Genomic DNA, 14223 nt, shown 5'->3' with positions numbered 1-14223 from the left:
TTGACCTGGAAATGTAAAGCAGTTATAATATTAAGTAGGTGTGTACATTTAATATTATTGCTGTTTTATATTTCTAGGTCACACCCAGCAAGAAGCAGTATCTTGCAAAGGCTGTCCCTTTGTAAATCTAGCCTGTGGAATCTATAGTTAAACCATATACCATAAACTATAAATTAAGTTAAACCACCTACCAAGTATAAATTATTATTTAATTCTAACAATATTGAATTTTAATTTTATATTATGAGAACTATAATTCATTGGGTGTGGTTCATAGGGTATACCACACTTCAGTCGATAGTGTCTAGGTCGACCACTGTTGGTCGACAGTAAGTCGACACCCAAAATAGGTCAACACAAGCATGAGGTCGACATGACAAGAGGTCGACATGAGGTTTTTAAAAAAAAAATGTGTTGTTTTCTTCGTAGAGTGACCGGGAACCCCAATTAGTGCACCGTGTCCCCTCGCATGGCTCGCTTAGCTCGCCATGCTTCGGACAAGGTTACCGTTCCCAATTGTAGTCCACGTGGATCGTAAAGTATGAAAAAGTGAAAAAATAATGGAAAAAATTGTGAAAAACTTATGTCGACCTTTTGTCATGTTGACCTAGAACATGTTGACCTAGTGACCATGTCGACCTAGAAACCCTGTCAACCTAATGCATGTCGACAAATAGTGGTCAACCTAATGACTGTCGACCTAAGTCTGGTCGACCTAGAGACCGAATAACAATTCATTATACAGGTACACCATCGACTATCCGGCACCTGATGGTCCTGCACCTCTTTTAATTCGGACACATCAGGTGGCGAGGGAAGTTATGCTGTGGGTGGGAGTTAGGCTGCAGGAGGCACTTAGATAGGCTGCGGGAGGTCTTAGATTAGCAGCGGGAGGCTTAGTTAGTCTGCGGGTGGGGAGTCTGGCTGCGGGCGGGTAGTCAGACTGCAGTGGGGAGACGGGCTGCAGGTGGGAAATCAGGCTGCGTGGCCAAAATTTGGCGTTAGGGTACACACTGGATAGAATTAGGCTGCAGAGGGGATGGTCAGGATGCTGCCGACACCACCGTAAATGATACCACCGATAATCTGGCAAAATTGATAATCCGGCACAGTGCTGGAACCGAGGGTGCCGGATTATCGGTGGTGTACTTGGTATTATAAATTCACATTTGTTACTTTTGGATTAAAGGGGTCAGGTTTCCAGAATTTAGTAATGTGTATTTTCCTAGCCTTTTCAAGTAACTTAATTACCTTAAAGAAAAACTGATTTGCTAATTGCAAACAATATGGGAGGTTATTCTGACCTGATCACATGCTGCCGTTCATCGCAGCGCAGCGATCAGGTCAGAAGTGCGCATGCGCCGCAGTGTGTTGGCGCATGGCTGACAGCCGAAGGCTGTCATTGCCTAGTGATCGCCTCTGCCTGATTGACAGGCAGAGGCATTCGCTGGGCGGGAGGGGGCGGCACGGCGGCCGTTTTGTGGCCGTGGTCCGGTCAACGCAGGCGTGGCTGGACCATGTTGGGGGCGGGCCGCAGCGGCTGCGTGATGTCACACACAGCCGCTGCGACCCGGGCAGTGACGAGTAGCTCCTGGCCAGCACGCAAAAGCTGCATTGGCTGGGAGCTTCACATGCCCTGTGCTGGGCGTCCCCCCTCATGTCAGTGTGCCAGATCGTAGCCCTGCAAAATTTTGCAGGGCTACAATCAGGTCTGAATTAGGCCCAATGACACTTGTATCTTGTTTAAATGGATAAGGCTAAGGATATACAGGGTTATGGTGGGTAGATCATGCAACAAAAGAGGAATAAACACAACGGCCGACATTCACAACAGATCATTTTAGTCCTAAAAATAATACAGCCTAGGAGACAACTATTAGGTTGAACTCAATGGACAAATTGTGTTTTTTCAACCTCAGAAACTATGTTACTATGCTACTATGTATGTATGTATGTTTATTTGTGCATGTTCCCCTACTGTATCACATTCTGCATTTCTGTGTGTCTACACAGACAAATTTGTATGTAGTCACTTTGTCAACATTCACAATGCTGACACTGACATGTCGACATTGTCATAATGTCGGCAGACACATTGTCGACACCCAATTTTAGATATAAGATTAGATTAGGGTTAGGGTTAGATAAGTGTTAGGGGTAGGCTGCTTTTAGGGTTAGGGTAAAAGTCAAGTGAGATTCTATTTTTGACATTTGGATATTCAGAATTTGTGGACATTATGCTGTTGTCATTCTGATCATCGACAAAATATACCACACCTGACAAGACCTGATCTCCACTGAATCAACTGATGAATCAAGTTGTTTTGTGGGGAGCAAAATATATCTGCCATCCCAAAGAGGAAAATATGTCTGCGATCACAAATATATATCCTCTCCTTTATCGGTACATGTATGCAGTGGCGAATTTCTAATTAGGCATGTGAGGCACGCGCCTAGGGAGCGCACTTGTTTGGGGGCAGCACATGGGTGCTTGTGTTGGTACTGTCAGCCCAAAAAGTACCAGTAACTGCAAAATATTTCCACTGTACTGTAACATATGTCACCTTGAATGGAGTGGTAATGGGTAGGACATGCACATACTGCCCCTGTAAGCTGTCCTACTTAGTAAATATGTACACCTAATTAAATTATAAAAATGTAATTGTTAGAGGCTTAAATGAGGGCTTATAACCAATCAATAAAAATAATAAAATTAGGCAGGCAGAGAGCGGCCATTACTGTTGTACCCAGCGATGCCCTCACCCCTAAATCAGCCCCTACATGTATGCAGAGACCATAGAGAAAAAAAGTGATTTTCTCTACAGTAACTGCATTAACACATGTTGAGGATATAAGTGTCAGACTGTGCTCATTCTAGTGCATTTGTCACTTATGTCCTCCGTAGTGCTATAAAACAGCGCGGGTTACTTGGCAAGAAATCCTTGCTAATTTTGCTTGCTCCCCCTAGTCTTATGCCTGCCTTTGTCTATACATTACACTGCAGACTGACTACGCTGATTAAAGAATATACTAAGTTAACACTAGCAATGGCTTTATCGATACAGGAAAATCCTATAAAATACATATGAAAACCATTTCCATTTCAGAATCAAGCATTACACATGAAATACCTGTGTCTGTTGCATCTGCGGAACAGGTTTAATTATCACTTGAGGGCTCAGTGGTTTGATTGTTGATCTGGGAGATCTTCGCTGTGATTCTTTCTCCAGGAGCTGTGCTGGGGTCACGTAGTTTGCCTGTGGCTGTTTCCACTGTCTCTGTGGCGTGAATGAATAAGGGACATTGGAGCTCTGTTGGCTTATCATCTCCTTGTTGTTCCTTAAAATATCAAAGGCAAAAAACAAGACAGTTTAGGGATGTAACATGAAATTACTAAGGGCCTAATTCAGACCTGATCGTAGAAGTAAATTTGTTAGCAGGTGGGCAAAACCATGTGCACTGCAGGGGGGGGGGGGGGGGGGCGCAGATATAACATGTGCAGAGAGAGTTAGATTTGGGTGGGATATTTTGTTTCTGTGCAGGGTAAATAGTAAATACTGGCTGCTTTATTTTTACACTGTAATTTAGATTTCAGTTTGAACACACCCCACCCAAATCTAACTCTCCATACTATAGGCCCCCTAAACAGTCCAATAACTTGGCCAACTGATATTATGGAAAATTAAAAAAGGATAAAACTAAAAAAAGTTAAAGTTGGGTTACACACATGTTATTACGATATATGCATTGTTAAATCTAGTGTGTAAATGCGTCCGGGGACACATATGCTTCGGTCATCAACCTGGAAATTGCAGCAACCTTGTGCAGGCACAGAATTTGTGCTTGGTAAGGAATCTTACTTTGACATAACCTCAAAAAGGGTTGCATTCCGAAGACTGCGTGCCCTTGTACATGAACACTCCTCCAGCTGCCAAAAATCTGAGTAAAATCTCTGGCCGGCCACTTGAAAGCATGGTGGAAAATGTTCATAAACTGCAAGTAAGAGTTAAGTAGTTGCTACAGCTATAATCCCTACATACTTATCGGTATCCGTTTGGATGGTCGACCATGTTATGGTCGACATTCATTAGGTCGACAACTATTGGTCGACATTGACATGGTTGACATGGACACATGGTCGACAAATGAAAATGGTCGACACATGAAAAGGTCGACATGAATTTTTCACATTTCTTTTCTTTTGGGGAACTTTTCCATACTTTACGATCCACGTGGACTACGATTGGGAACGGTAATCTGTGCCGAGCGCAGCGGTAGTGGAGTGAGGCACCTTGCCCGAAGCATGGCATGCGAGGGGACGCGGTGCACTAATTGGGGTTCCCCGTCACTGTATGCAGAAAACAACACAAAAAAAGTAAAAAAAACTCATGTCGACCTTTTCATGCATCGACCTTTCATGTGTTGACCATTTTCATGTCGACCATGTGTCATGTGTCGACCATTGTCGAAATTGCCAATGTCGACCAATAGTGGCTAACCTAATGACTGTCGACCATAACATGGTCGACCATTCATACCGGAACCATACTTATCTGCTGTCAAATTCTATGTTTCTACAATATGGTAAAAAAAAAGGGGAAGACTAGATGGGCCAAGTGTCGTCAAATTCTACAATGCCAGATCCAATACTTTTACACATTTTCTTATATTGTGGAAACACTAATAAGAAATGGAATTTTAAAAAGCAGCCTTAAGTTATGTAGATAAAGTGTAATAGATTATAGCTAGAAAACTTACCGAAGTGCTTCAGGTCTCTTTGAATTATCACCAGTTTTGAAATCAGACACAGCACTATTAATATCTTCACGGATCAACTCCGCCTAGAAAATGTAAAAATAAATGATTGAGAAACTGCAGACTTCCTAGTAACTAGTTCCTTCCTCACAGCCCCGAATCCTAATGTCTTACCCCAACATCATCACACTGGAAGAAATGAACATCAGCTGTGGGTTGGTATCTGTCCTGGCATACTAACACTAGCAGAGATCGATTCCTATTTTCTGGGAGAACGGTATCGCAACGCTGGATAACAGAGACAGGATATACTTCCAGATCCCCCTGTAAACACAGAATAAAAAAATGTGGATTATTATGCCATTTATGTACGTGTGACTTGGTTTCAATTATTCTGTTGTATGTGAACAACTTTCACAAAGGTATGAGACCTCCCAAGTGGATGGGTTGTTTTTTGAGTACATGAAGCAGACAGGTGGATTGGACAAGTGCAATAGATGGTTGCTGCCTTTTACAAAACAATTATAAAACATCAACTCTTAGTAAAGGAAAAGCTGCTTAATATAGTATGGATGTCACAGACTTTGGAATATGATATGAAAAATAATCATTCAGTTTAAGATTTATAAGTCAAAGTGTATGGTAATTTAAATGAGTGTATTGCATCATGTTTTCCTTCTGGCTAAACACCATTACACATAATTTAAAAAAAAGTAATTAGTTACATAAAAAATTAGGGAGGGGTAAAATGTAATAGTTTTCTACTGAAGTAATGTATTGTCATATTAATTAGAAAAATAAATAAATAAATAAATATATATATATATATATATATATATATATATATATATATATATATATATATATATATATATATAACATAAACTGAAAGGCATTAGCCATACATCAACATATACCTGTACTAAAAAGCACATAGCACGAGTTTTTTGGTTTTTAGTACAGTAGATATCAGATTTTTCCTAATATAACCAGACACACAGTACGTCTCATACACTTATACTTGCGATTATAATCATTTATTTGATTTTTGAAAAATTATGCATTCTCTATAAGGCATCAAAAAATCTTCAATAGTTCTTTAAAGCATCAGAAACTCCTGGGCACATATACAGTATGAAAAAAAACAAACATCTGCTTAAACAAACACACTAAAGCAATTGTTCCCAAACTGTGGATTGTGACCCCCAAGTGAGTTCCGACAATCTCAGCATGGGGACGCGAGTGCGTGCCATGAAAAGGCAGGATTGAGGCACCACAGTGCCTCGACGCAGCCCACTCTTCACTCCTGCCTCCTCCCAAGGGGCCTGCGGCTGCCAGCTACCCTGAGCAGCAATGAGTTTTCCTCTGGGCCAGTCCAATGTTTCTCAAAACTCAATGCTGGTCTGGGCAGTCAGCGGGGAGTATGGTCAACCTCATTGCCTTGAGTTGACTTGCTCCTTACCTTAAAGAGGCAGTGCTGACCCACAGTCCTCCCTGCCACTGCCTCATCCCGGCCTGCCATCATGGTTAATAAGCAAGCAGTGCACCTGGTCCCTGTCTACCCAAACGAGCCTACTCTTTGTAAACCCCTGCATCCCACTGCCTGCCCCAGTCACCCTCTGCCTCTCCCTGCCACCCTCTGCATCTCTATCACCCTGTCTTTCCCTGTCTCCCACTGCATCTCCTTGTCACCATCTGCTTCCCACTGCCTGCCCAGTTTCCCACTGCCATCCTCTGCCTCTCCCTGCCTCCCACTGCCTCCCCCCCCCGTCACCCTCTGTCTCTCTCTGCAACCCAAAAAAACTTCACAAGTGTTATAAACTTAACATTTTGCATGAATGTATCAAAAAACACATATAGGGACAAGGGCTCTGAAAGGAGTTCATCCTTGCAATGTGTAAGAAATGAAGTGATCACATTAGTAACTTGCTGGGGTCTATGATACTTTTTATAGTCATGCGGGGTCCTAAAGCAAAATAGTTTGAGAGCCCCTGCACTAAAGCATAGTACTGTATGTGCAAGAGCAACAAGGAAAATACCAGTCAGTGTAAACTGCATTTGCAAACTGACAAGTAGTTCACTAGTACTGTTAACCATCATCATCGTTACCTGCTATTTGTACCTGTCCTTGTCCACCTGCAAATATTATTGATCTCCCAGATGACTAATCATCTGTTCCGGTTTGCATGTGTACACACAAGGTAGCACTGTGTCACGTGAGTAGAGTCCACTGAGTAGCCATTTAGTGATCACGAGGTACAGATTCTTATAGCAGGAGTCGTAGGCAGGAGCTGTTGCCACAATCACAAGCAGATTTGCCACCAGCTTGGGCCCAGATAAGCCTGGAAGTGGCTGTACTCAAGGTTGTGTCTTCTGCTTTGAAAGTGCTCAAAGTCAGATAATCAAGAAGGTGCCACGTAGGCCGAGACTTATGTTAGGAGGAGTATCGCTCCCCCTGCTTCCTCCTGGCTACGCCACTGCTTCCCACAGCACCGGGTGCAGGCGGGTGTCAATGTCAGAATGATACTTTTCCACACAAGCGCATACGTGTGCTTCATGTGCTTTGTATGTAAGGTTTTATGTATGTGAGAACTGGGTGTAGCAGCAGACCGGAAGTTAAATTCCAGGTATAGAGTTGTATACCTGGCCAATGAAGTTGATTCTGATTCTGATTCCACTTTCTGTGCATAGGTAGTGCGATTTCAACCTAGACACATTGCACAGACTGGCAGAGTGAGCCCTCTCCATCAGTCCCATCTATTTTAGTACCCATCTATTACAAAACATACAACCTGGAATAAGACCCATCTGATAATGATGTACAGCGCTGAAAGGCTCACCTTGCTCTCCACATCTAGAAGCTTGACAGTGGAGCTGTTCACTTGCAGAATCATCTCCTGAATCCAGACTTTGCCTTTAGCGTCCATGACATTAAGTTTGCGAATGGCATCCTCCACTGTGTGGACACCATCATCCTCATCAATTTTGAATGTCACCAAATGCTGCAAAAAAAATACAACACATTACAGTCTACAAGATATGCGTCTTTGTACTGTATATGTATAGCACAGTGGTTCCCAAATGTTTTTGAATCACGGCGCCCTTGAGTATCAGAATTTTTTTCACGCCACCCCTAGGCCAAAAGTTTCTTATTGATAAATTTAGATAAAAATGTTACATTAATTAAATTGTGTTTAAAGGTCATCCTTAGGGTCAGTTATGTGGTGCGGGACAGGAGTCACTTCTGTTTATCTAAATCGTTTTTGATTGGCAGCCACCAGCACAGGTTTTGCCTATTACATTGACCATAAATAATCTGAGTTGGTCCTGAACCACCAATCCAAGGCACCCCTGCAAGTGTCCCGAGGCACCCCAGGGTGCCACTGCACACAGTTTGAGAACCACTGGTATAGCAGAAAGTATATTTATACCCCTGGTAGTCTCTGCAAAATGTAGAAACTCCTGGGAAACAAATACGTTCATTTAAAAGGGATTCTGCTACTACAGCTTTGTATTATGCTCTGTGTATAACATGATCAATCTAGACAGTCTACACAGAGCATAATAGACATACATTATTATTTGGTTTTATACAGATACGACAACTAAATGAATCCTTATTACTGAGAAGTTTTCATTAAAAAGGAATAGCAAACCTCAAAGTGACTATTGGCAATAAGTGCATTGTAATAATGTTTGCACAGAGCATGACACGGTATTAGGCCCCAGAGCACAGTCATATAGTAATTGGTGTGTCCAACATTACACAATGACAGATACTGAACAATCAGTGTTTCTTCTTATTCTGCATTACATTACTCATTTTATATTTGCATTCCTGATGTAAACAACATATTGTTTGGGTGGGGCGAGGAGAACATTATTTTTGTTTCTTTGAGACCTGCCTAAAGGCTGCAGTCCCTGACGTAATGCTGAACATATCACATATAAATAAATGTCACACCCCTGACACACAGTTAGTTACATCTCCAAACAGAAGCAGATGTCTATGTCATGTTCTAAATGGGGAAACTATTCAGAGATGAGTTATGGAAAAGTAATGAAATGCGTAGGTCTGTGTTGTTATCTAGAAACATATCATTTATATTACTTAGTGTTTAGTCTAATTTGCACCTGTGCCCTTTATAAAGGTGATTTATAGACCACTAAGGGCCTGATTACATCTACAAAATGCCCTCAGAACACTTATACTACATGCAAACACCCAATTACACTTAAGAAAGTAAAGATGCAGTTCCGATGCTTGTGACTCTGATTGCCCATAGTTGCATATATTCAGATAGATGCATGCGAAGTGGAAAAACATCCCAAGCTCCATCCACAAAATGGACTTGCGTACGACTCTGAATGAGGATCTAATATCTACGAACATACAATCCTTCTTGCTGTGCGCAAGTTATTACAGTACTTGCTTACTCTCTTGCCTAGATCTTCCTCCCAGATCTCTCCCACTTCCCCAGTGACGTAAGCAGGGCTGGTCAGTGATGACCTGGAGGGGAGGTTCAAGTGGGAAGTGTGGGGGAGGGGGTGTACAGTTGTTGAAGTATGGAGTGCGCTGTTTCCATGAATACTCCGTTACTGAAGCATTCTCTTTTACCTGGAGGCTGCCATTGGTCTTCTGCACATGGTTTGCGTCATCTTGGTGCTGTGTTTGAGCACCACAGTGGGACATGTACATGTTCCACTTAGCTCCAGAGACCCAGCAAAAGCATCCTGTTATATCCTGCAAATACTGCAAGATTGCTTCACCGCTACACTCATAGCTCCGTATGTTCTGCTCAATCTCTACTCCACCCCAGATACTACTGTAAGTGTATAACTGTGATTATAGCTGTAAAAACAACTTCTGCTACACTTTAATAAAACATCACCTGGTTAAGAACTTGGGTTGTTTAGCGCATCTGGACTATGCTGGTGTTACTATTCTAACCTATATTCCACCACTAATTGTATACACATACAGTACCAACAGTGGTTAGATGATTTGTCTCATTGTAGCCCTGCCCTAAGTCTTGCTATTGTGAAGTGTGGGTTAAAACCTTGATGATGTGATTGGCCGCAAAGCATGTGATTAAGCCTCCGGAAGTTGGTCTACTTTTTCAGGAGTCCACTCCAAATATTTCAGGAGAGTAGGTAAGTATAGTACTTAGTAAGGGATGTCTCTGATACTCCCTAATCCTCATATCAGTTGCTGTAAACATTTGTAACACAGTAGACGCTTCCATCTTGGTCCACAGATCCAAAAGATTCCCTGTAGGACACGAGCAACTCGTTTGAATAGAGGCATGCGACTTTTGCAGTCAGGGGCATATTACTAGAGGAGGGGGCCTGTGCGCAGTTTCTATCCAGGCCCCCTCCTCTTTATCTGGCAGGGCAGCAGACTCTGAGCACTAGGGTCACTAGTAGACCCTAGAGCTGTGCCCAAGTGTAGCTGTATGTGCAGGTAAATGGTGCAGTGGCCATATTCCTGCTAATTTTCCTACTGTGGCGGGAAAATGGCCTCTTGAACACTTTTTTCCAGCGATTTGTGCAGCACTGCTGCTGAAATCTGGAGTGGTAAGTATTGAAGGGTGCAGGTTGTGTGGTTTGGACCCCCTAGACTCAGGCGCCCAAACTGTTTGCAGTTTGTAAGTTGTCTTCAATGTCTTCATACTGTACAATTGCCATGGGAAAGATGAGTAAACTATTATTGTGATGTAATTTATTCTATTAAACAGAATAGTTTGGTTTTCCAGCTAAGATACTTTTCAGTCATTTGAAAAACCGAACTCAAAATACACTCATTTTCGTTGAAGAATTCCCATCTTTGCCCAAACTTTCTTACCGACAATCCCCTCATCATCATTTAGCAGCTCTCTTCACGAGTATGAATGAAATCTTGGGTGATCATCATAATGGAATACATACCTGTCCCGACAGAGAGATCCCGGCCACTAGTATGCCAGCAGCCAGGCTATGGGGATGGTGGCTTGCTGCGCGTTCTATAGGATCTAAAAGCCTGTGGCGTTGGGATTCTGGTGGCGGAATTTCACCGCCTGTCGAGATACTGGCGTCGGCATTGTGACCGCCGGGATCTCGACAGGCTATCTGGTGATTGCCTCCCATCATAACACCCAGCAGCAGCAATTATTTCCTATATAACTAGTTTCCACAGATAAAAGATTCTATATTAATATACTAGCATTAAACATTCTCTAATGTCTTTGTCACACTAATTTGACAAAACAATAACAACTCAGCATCACAATTACCAGTATTCATCAGTGTCCCTAACACTGACACTCTAGAGTTAGTCCTCTCTGACTCACTAAAAATGAGCCCACGTATAGAATAAACCCCAGTGGTTTTAAGGTAAAATAAGTCCATTTGCACTGGAAATTAACATATTATCAAAAGTGGTATATTTTGTGAACTCCGCAATTGGTTTTACTGAGAAAAAAAAACATATTTTACGGTGATAATAAATTAATAAATAATTAAAAATAGCCCTCACCTACACTGATGAGTCCCAGTCTAAACTAAATCATACATGACTGTAATCTGGAGTCTGTTTTACATGTCTGCAGTGTAAAATCAATCATTTTTTCATTGTATGAATAACAGCATTGCTGGGAAACATTGAGCCCAGACTGGCAAGAGTTCCATGGGAGAGAGCGTACCTTTGTGCATATTGCCTAGTACTCTAATGAAGTGGGCAGGACAAGCGTTTCTTGACACAATTAGTGGCAAATCACTTAATTTTAATCCCACCTCTCACTGGGGTAGATTTACTAAAGTTTCTTAAACAGATATTATGTTCAGAATGCAATAGAGAAATCATAGGTAGAATCTGCTGGTATGGGCAACACAATTACTTTTCATTTCTAGAAACATTAGTAAATTTACTGTGTGATGCCGCAAATTGCCATACCCCATGCATCTCCCTTTTGGCATCTCACAAAAGTAGGCAAGTGTGGGTAAGAGTTAATTTACTGCTTCGCCGGTTCATAGGAGACATAACATTTTTTTTTTTTTTTTTTAAGTATTCCATCCTATGTACATGGTTGGACTGGCCCACAGGGGAAACCCCTAGTGTGCCCCACCCACCTCCTACTCTAGGGATCAGGTTCCAGACTGTGCACTTGAATTATACATTATACATGTTCTCTTATACTGCACAGGACTATTGTGTATTCTCTACAGTGCATTGCTGTTATTAACCTGCTACATTATCATGCATGCACTAGTAGTATCTACTATACAGTATATGTATCAAGTGGGCCAGACCATGCACTCTGTAATAGTTAAACAATAATCTGTGGTGGCTGGCTACACCCATTCCGAATACTTGCCACACCCATAAACATGGCCCCTACCACTGCATTCCGCAGGCGGGCACTTCATGCACCAGTCCAACAACTGATTATGTGATGCAATACTTGAAATATTCATTATTCAGATTTTCTGACAAAGTGCTACCAGTAGAAGGATTGTGGTTGTATATGTATACAGTGGTCAGGGGCGTAGCCAAAACTTTGTGGACCTCATCACAACATTTTGAAAGGGCCCCTGTCCCAGTGCTGCTAGATAGACGCCTCTCTGCAGCTGTAGTTAATTTAATGCTTTATAAAAATGCCCTAGTTTCAGCTTAGGGGGTCAATCCAATTAGGCTCAAGTTGACGTTTTCCCCGCAAATTCCCGCAAATTCGCATTGCAAATTAATTTTGCAATCCAAGTTGCATTTTTCCATTCGCACCTCACTGAGGATGAGAGATGGTAGGGAAAATCTTTATTGTAAGATTACAATGTCAGCACAACGTTCAGAACACTGTCGTCCCCCCCCCCCCCCCCCCCCCTCACCTCCCCAATGACTAATTAGGCATATGGAAGTTTTCAGTTACAGTAGTTTAATTAGGAAACTAATTACGTCATTTTTGGGAGTCAAAAAAAAAATTACCTCAAAATCCACTTTTCGTTACATTATGCGCCTTAAATTTAATGAGATCATTTATTTAAGCCAAAAATAATTGATTTGGATCATTTTTTTTACAATTTTTTAACTTGAAAATAGCTGCAAACTACCCCGCAAGTACCTTTTTTTCTGTTTTATTTTGCATTTAACATTTAAATCCTTTGTAATTAAACTAAATTTGTTAGATTTTCGCATTCATTTTTACTTGTTTTTTTTTTTTAAAGCACAAATCAGCCATTTGACACCTGTTAAAAGTGTCTATTATTTTCCTTTTGCCCACTAACATCCTATGATTCTGCTAACGAATTGTCACTTTTCTGGTTCCCAGGAAGGTCTCCCCACTTTTTCATGCACTTCTCCCCCTCATTGCCTATTGTAGAAAATATGCACCCCCAACCCGCTGTGAGTAGCACGTATAGTTATTTTTAATTGGATTGACAAATTCTAGGGTGCGCGCATTCATGCGAAGTCTGCAAGTTTCATAATACAAACTCGCAACTCCCACCTAATTGGATTGACCCATAGTTGTGCCCTAGTTCACATTATGTCACATTGTAGGGCTGCCAGTACACATTATGCCACACAGTATCCCCAATTCACATACAGTGTCCCCAGTTCATATTATGCCACATTACAGTGCCCCCGGTTAATTTTTTGCCACACTATAGTGCCTCCACTTCATATTGTGTCACATTACAGTTACCCACTTCATATTATGTAACATTATGATGCCCTCCAGATCCTAACTAGATATATTGCAGCCCCAAGGCAAAGTTTGTAAGGGATCCAATGGTGAAAAATATATATAAGTCATGTAACTGTGACATGGAAGGTGGGCCCCTCCCAGCTCTGGGCCCCATAGCAGCTGTACTCTCTGAATTTATGGTAATTAAGCTGTGGCCGGAGAGGCTCCAGCCACGCGGAGAATGGCCGCCACGGCACTGAAGGGGTTAACCACTAGTGCCCAGTGCCATTTTAACAGACAATGGGCGCTTGGCGCCAGATTTGAAATATTGTGGGCGCTAGGCGCCATGTGTGCATTAATGTTTGATAAATGTGTTTGTACGATGTGCCGTGGTCCCGGACCCCTCCGGAGACCACGGCAGTGAGGGCAGCCCCCGGCGCGCTCAGCAGAGTGTGCGCGCCGGGGGAGAGGGCAGCCGCTGACCGCCGGAGTCCGGGAGCTCCGCTCCCGGCAGCGATCGGTGCAGCCCCGGGCGCACTGGAGTGTGCGCGCCGGGGAGAAGGGAGAGCCGCCGCTGGGGGCCGGGAGCTCTGCTCCCGGCGCCTCAGCCCATCACGGGTGGCCAGCCGCGGCAGCCGGGACGGACGTCCCGGGCTGCTGGCCGGCAAGGGGGGTGCGCCGCAGCCCGGCTCCCCGCCGGACGCTGCGGCGAGGGCACCTGAAATCAGCGCCGCATACAGGGGACCGGGCTAGCCGGCTCCCTGCGCGGCGAGGCCACCACAGGCGCCGCTCATGGGGGACCGGGCTAGCC

The 14223-nt window shown here is 43.0% G+C and overlaps 1 protein-coding gene across 4 annotated transcripts in view; it reads right to left on the bottom strand.

The window, feature by feature from the left end:
• The window catches only part of EPS8L1 (EPS8 signaling adaptor L1), a 153030-nt gene that overhangs the window by 36577 nt on the left and 102230 nt on the right, over nt 1-14223 (bottom strand). For all 4 annotated transcript variants that reach the window (XM_063942841.1, XM_063942844.1, XM_063942843.1 and 1 more), the window contains 4 exons: nt 7596-7757; nt 4930-5079; nt 4759-4841; nt 3132-3339 (listed from right to left, as the gene is read on the bottom strand). In XM_063942841.1, the coding sequence (XP_063798911.1) occupies nt 3132-3339; nt 4759-4841; nt 4930-5079; nt 7596-7757 (603 nt within the window). The remainder of the gene's footprint in view (nt 1-3131; nt 3340-4758; nt 4842-4929; nt 5080-7595; nt 7758-14223) is intronic.

Source organism: Pseudophryne corroboree, chromosome 10 (assembly GCF_028390025.1).
Source record: "Pseudophryne corroboree isolate aPseCor3 chromosome 10, aPseCor3.hap2, whole genome shotgun sequence".
NCBI classification, from domain to species: Eukaryota; Metazoa; Chordata; class Amphibia; order Anura; family Myobatrachidae; genus Pseudophryne; species Pseudophryne corroboree.
Note: the sequence above shows the minus strand (reverse complement) of the source record. Positions and strands in the feature narration are given on the sequence as shown.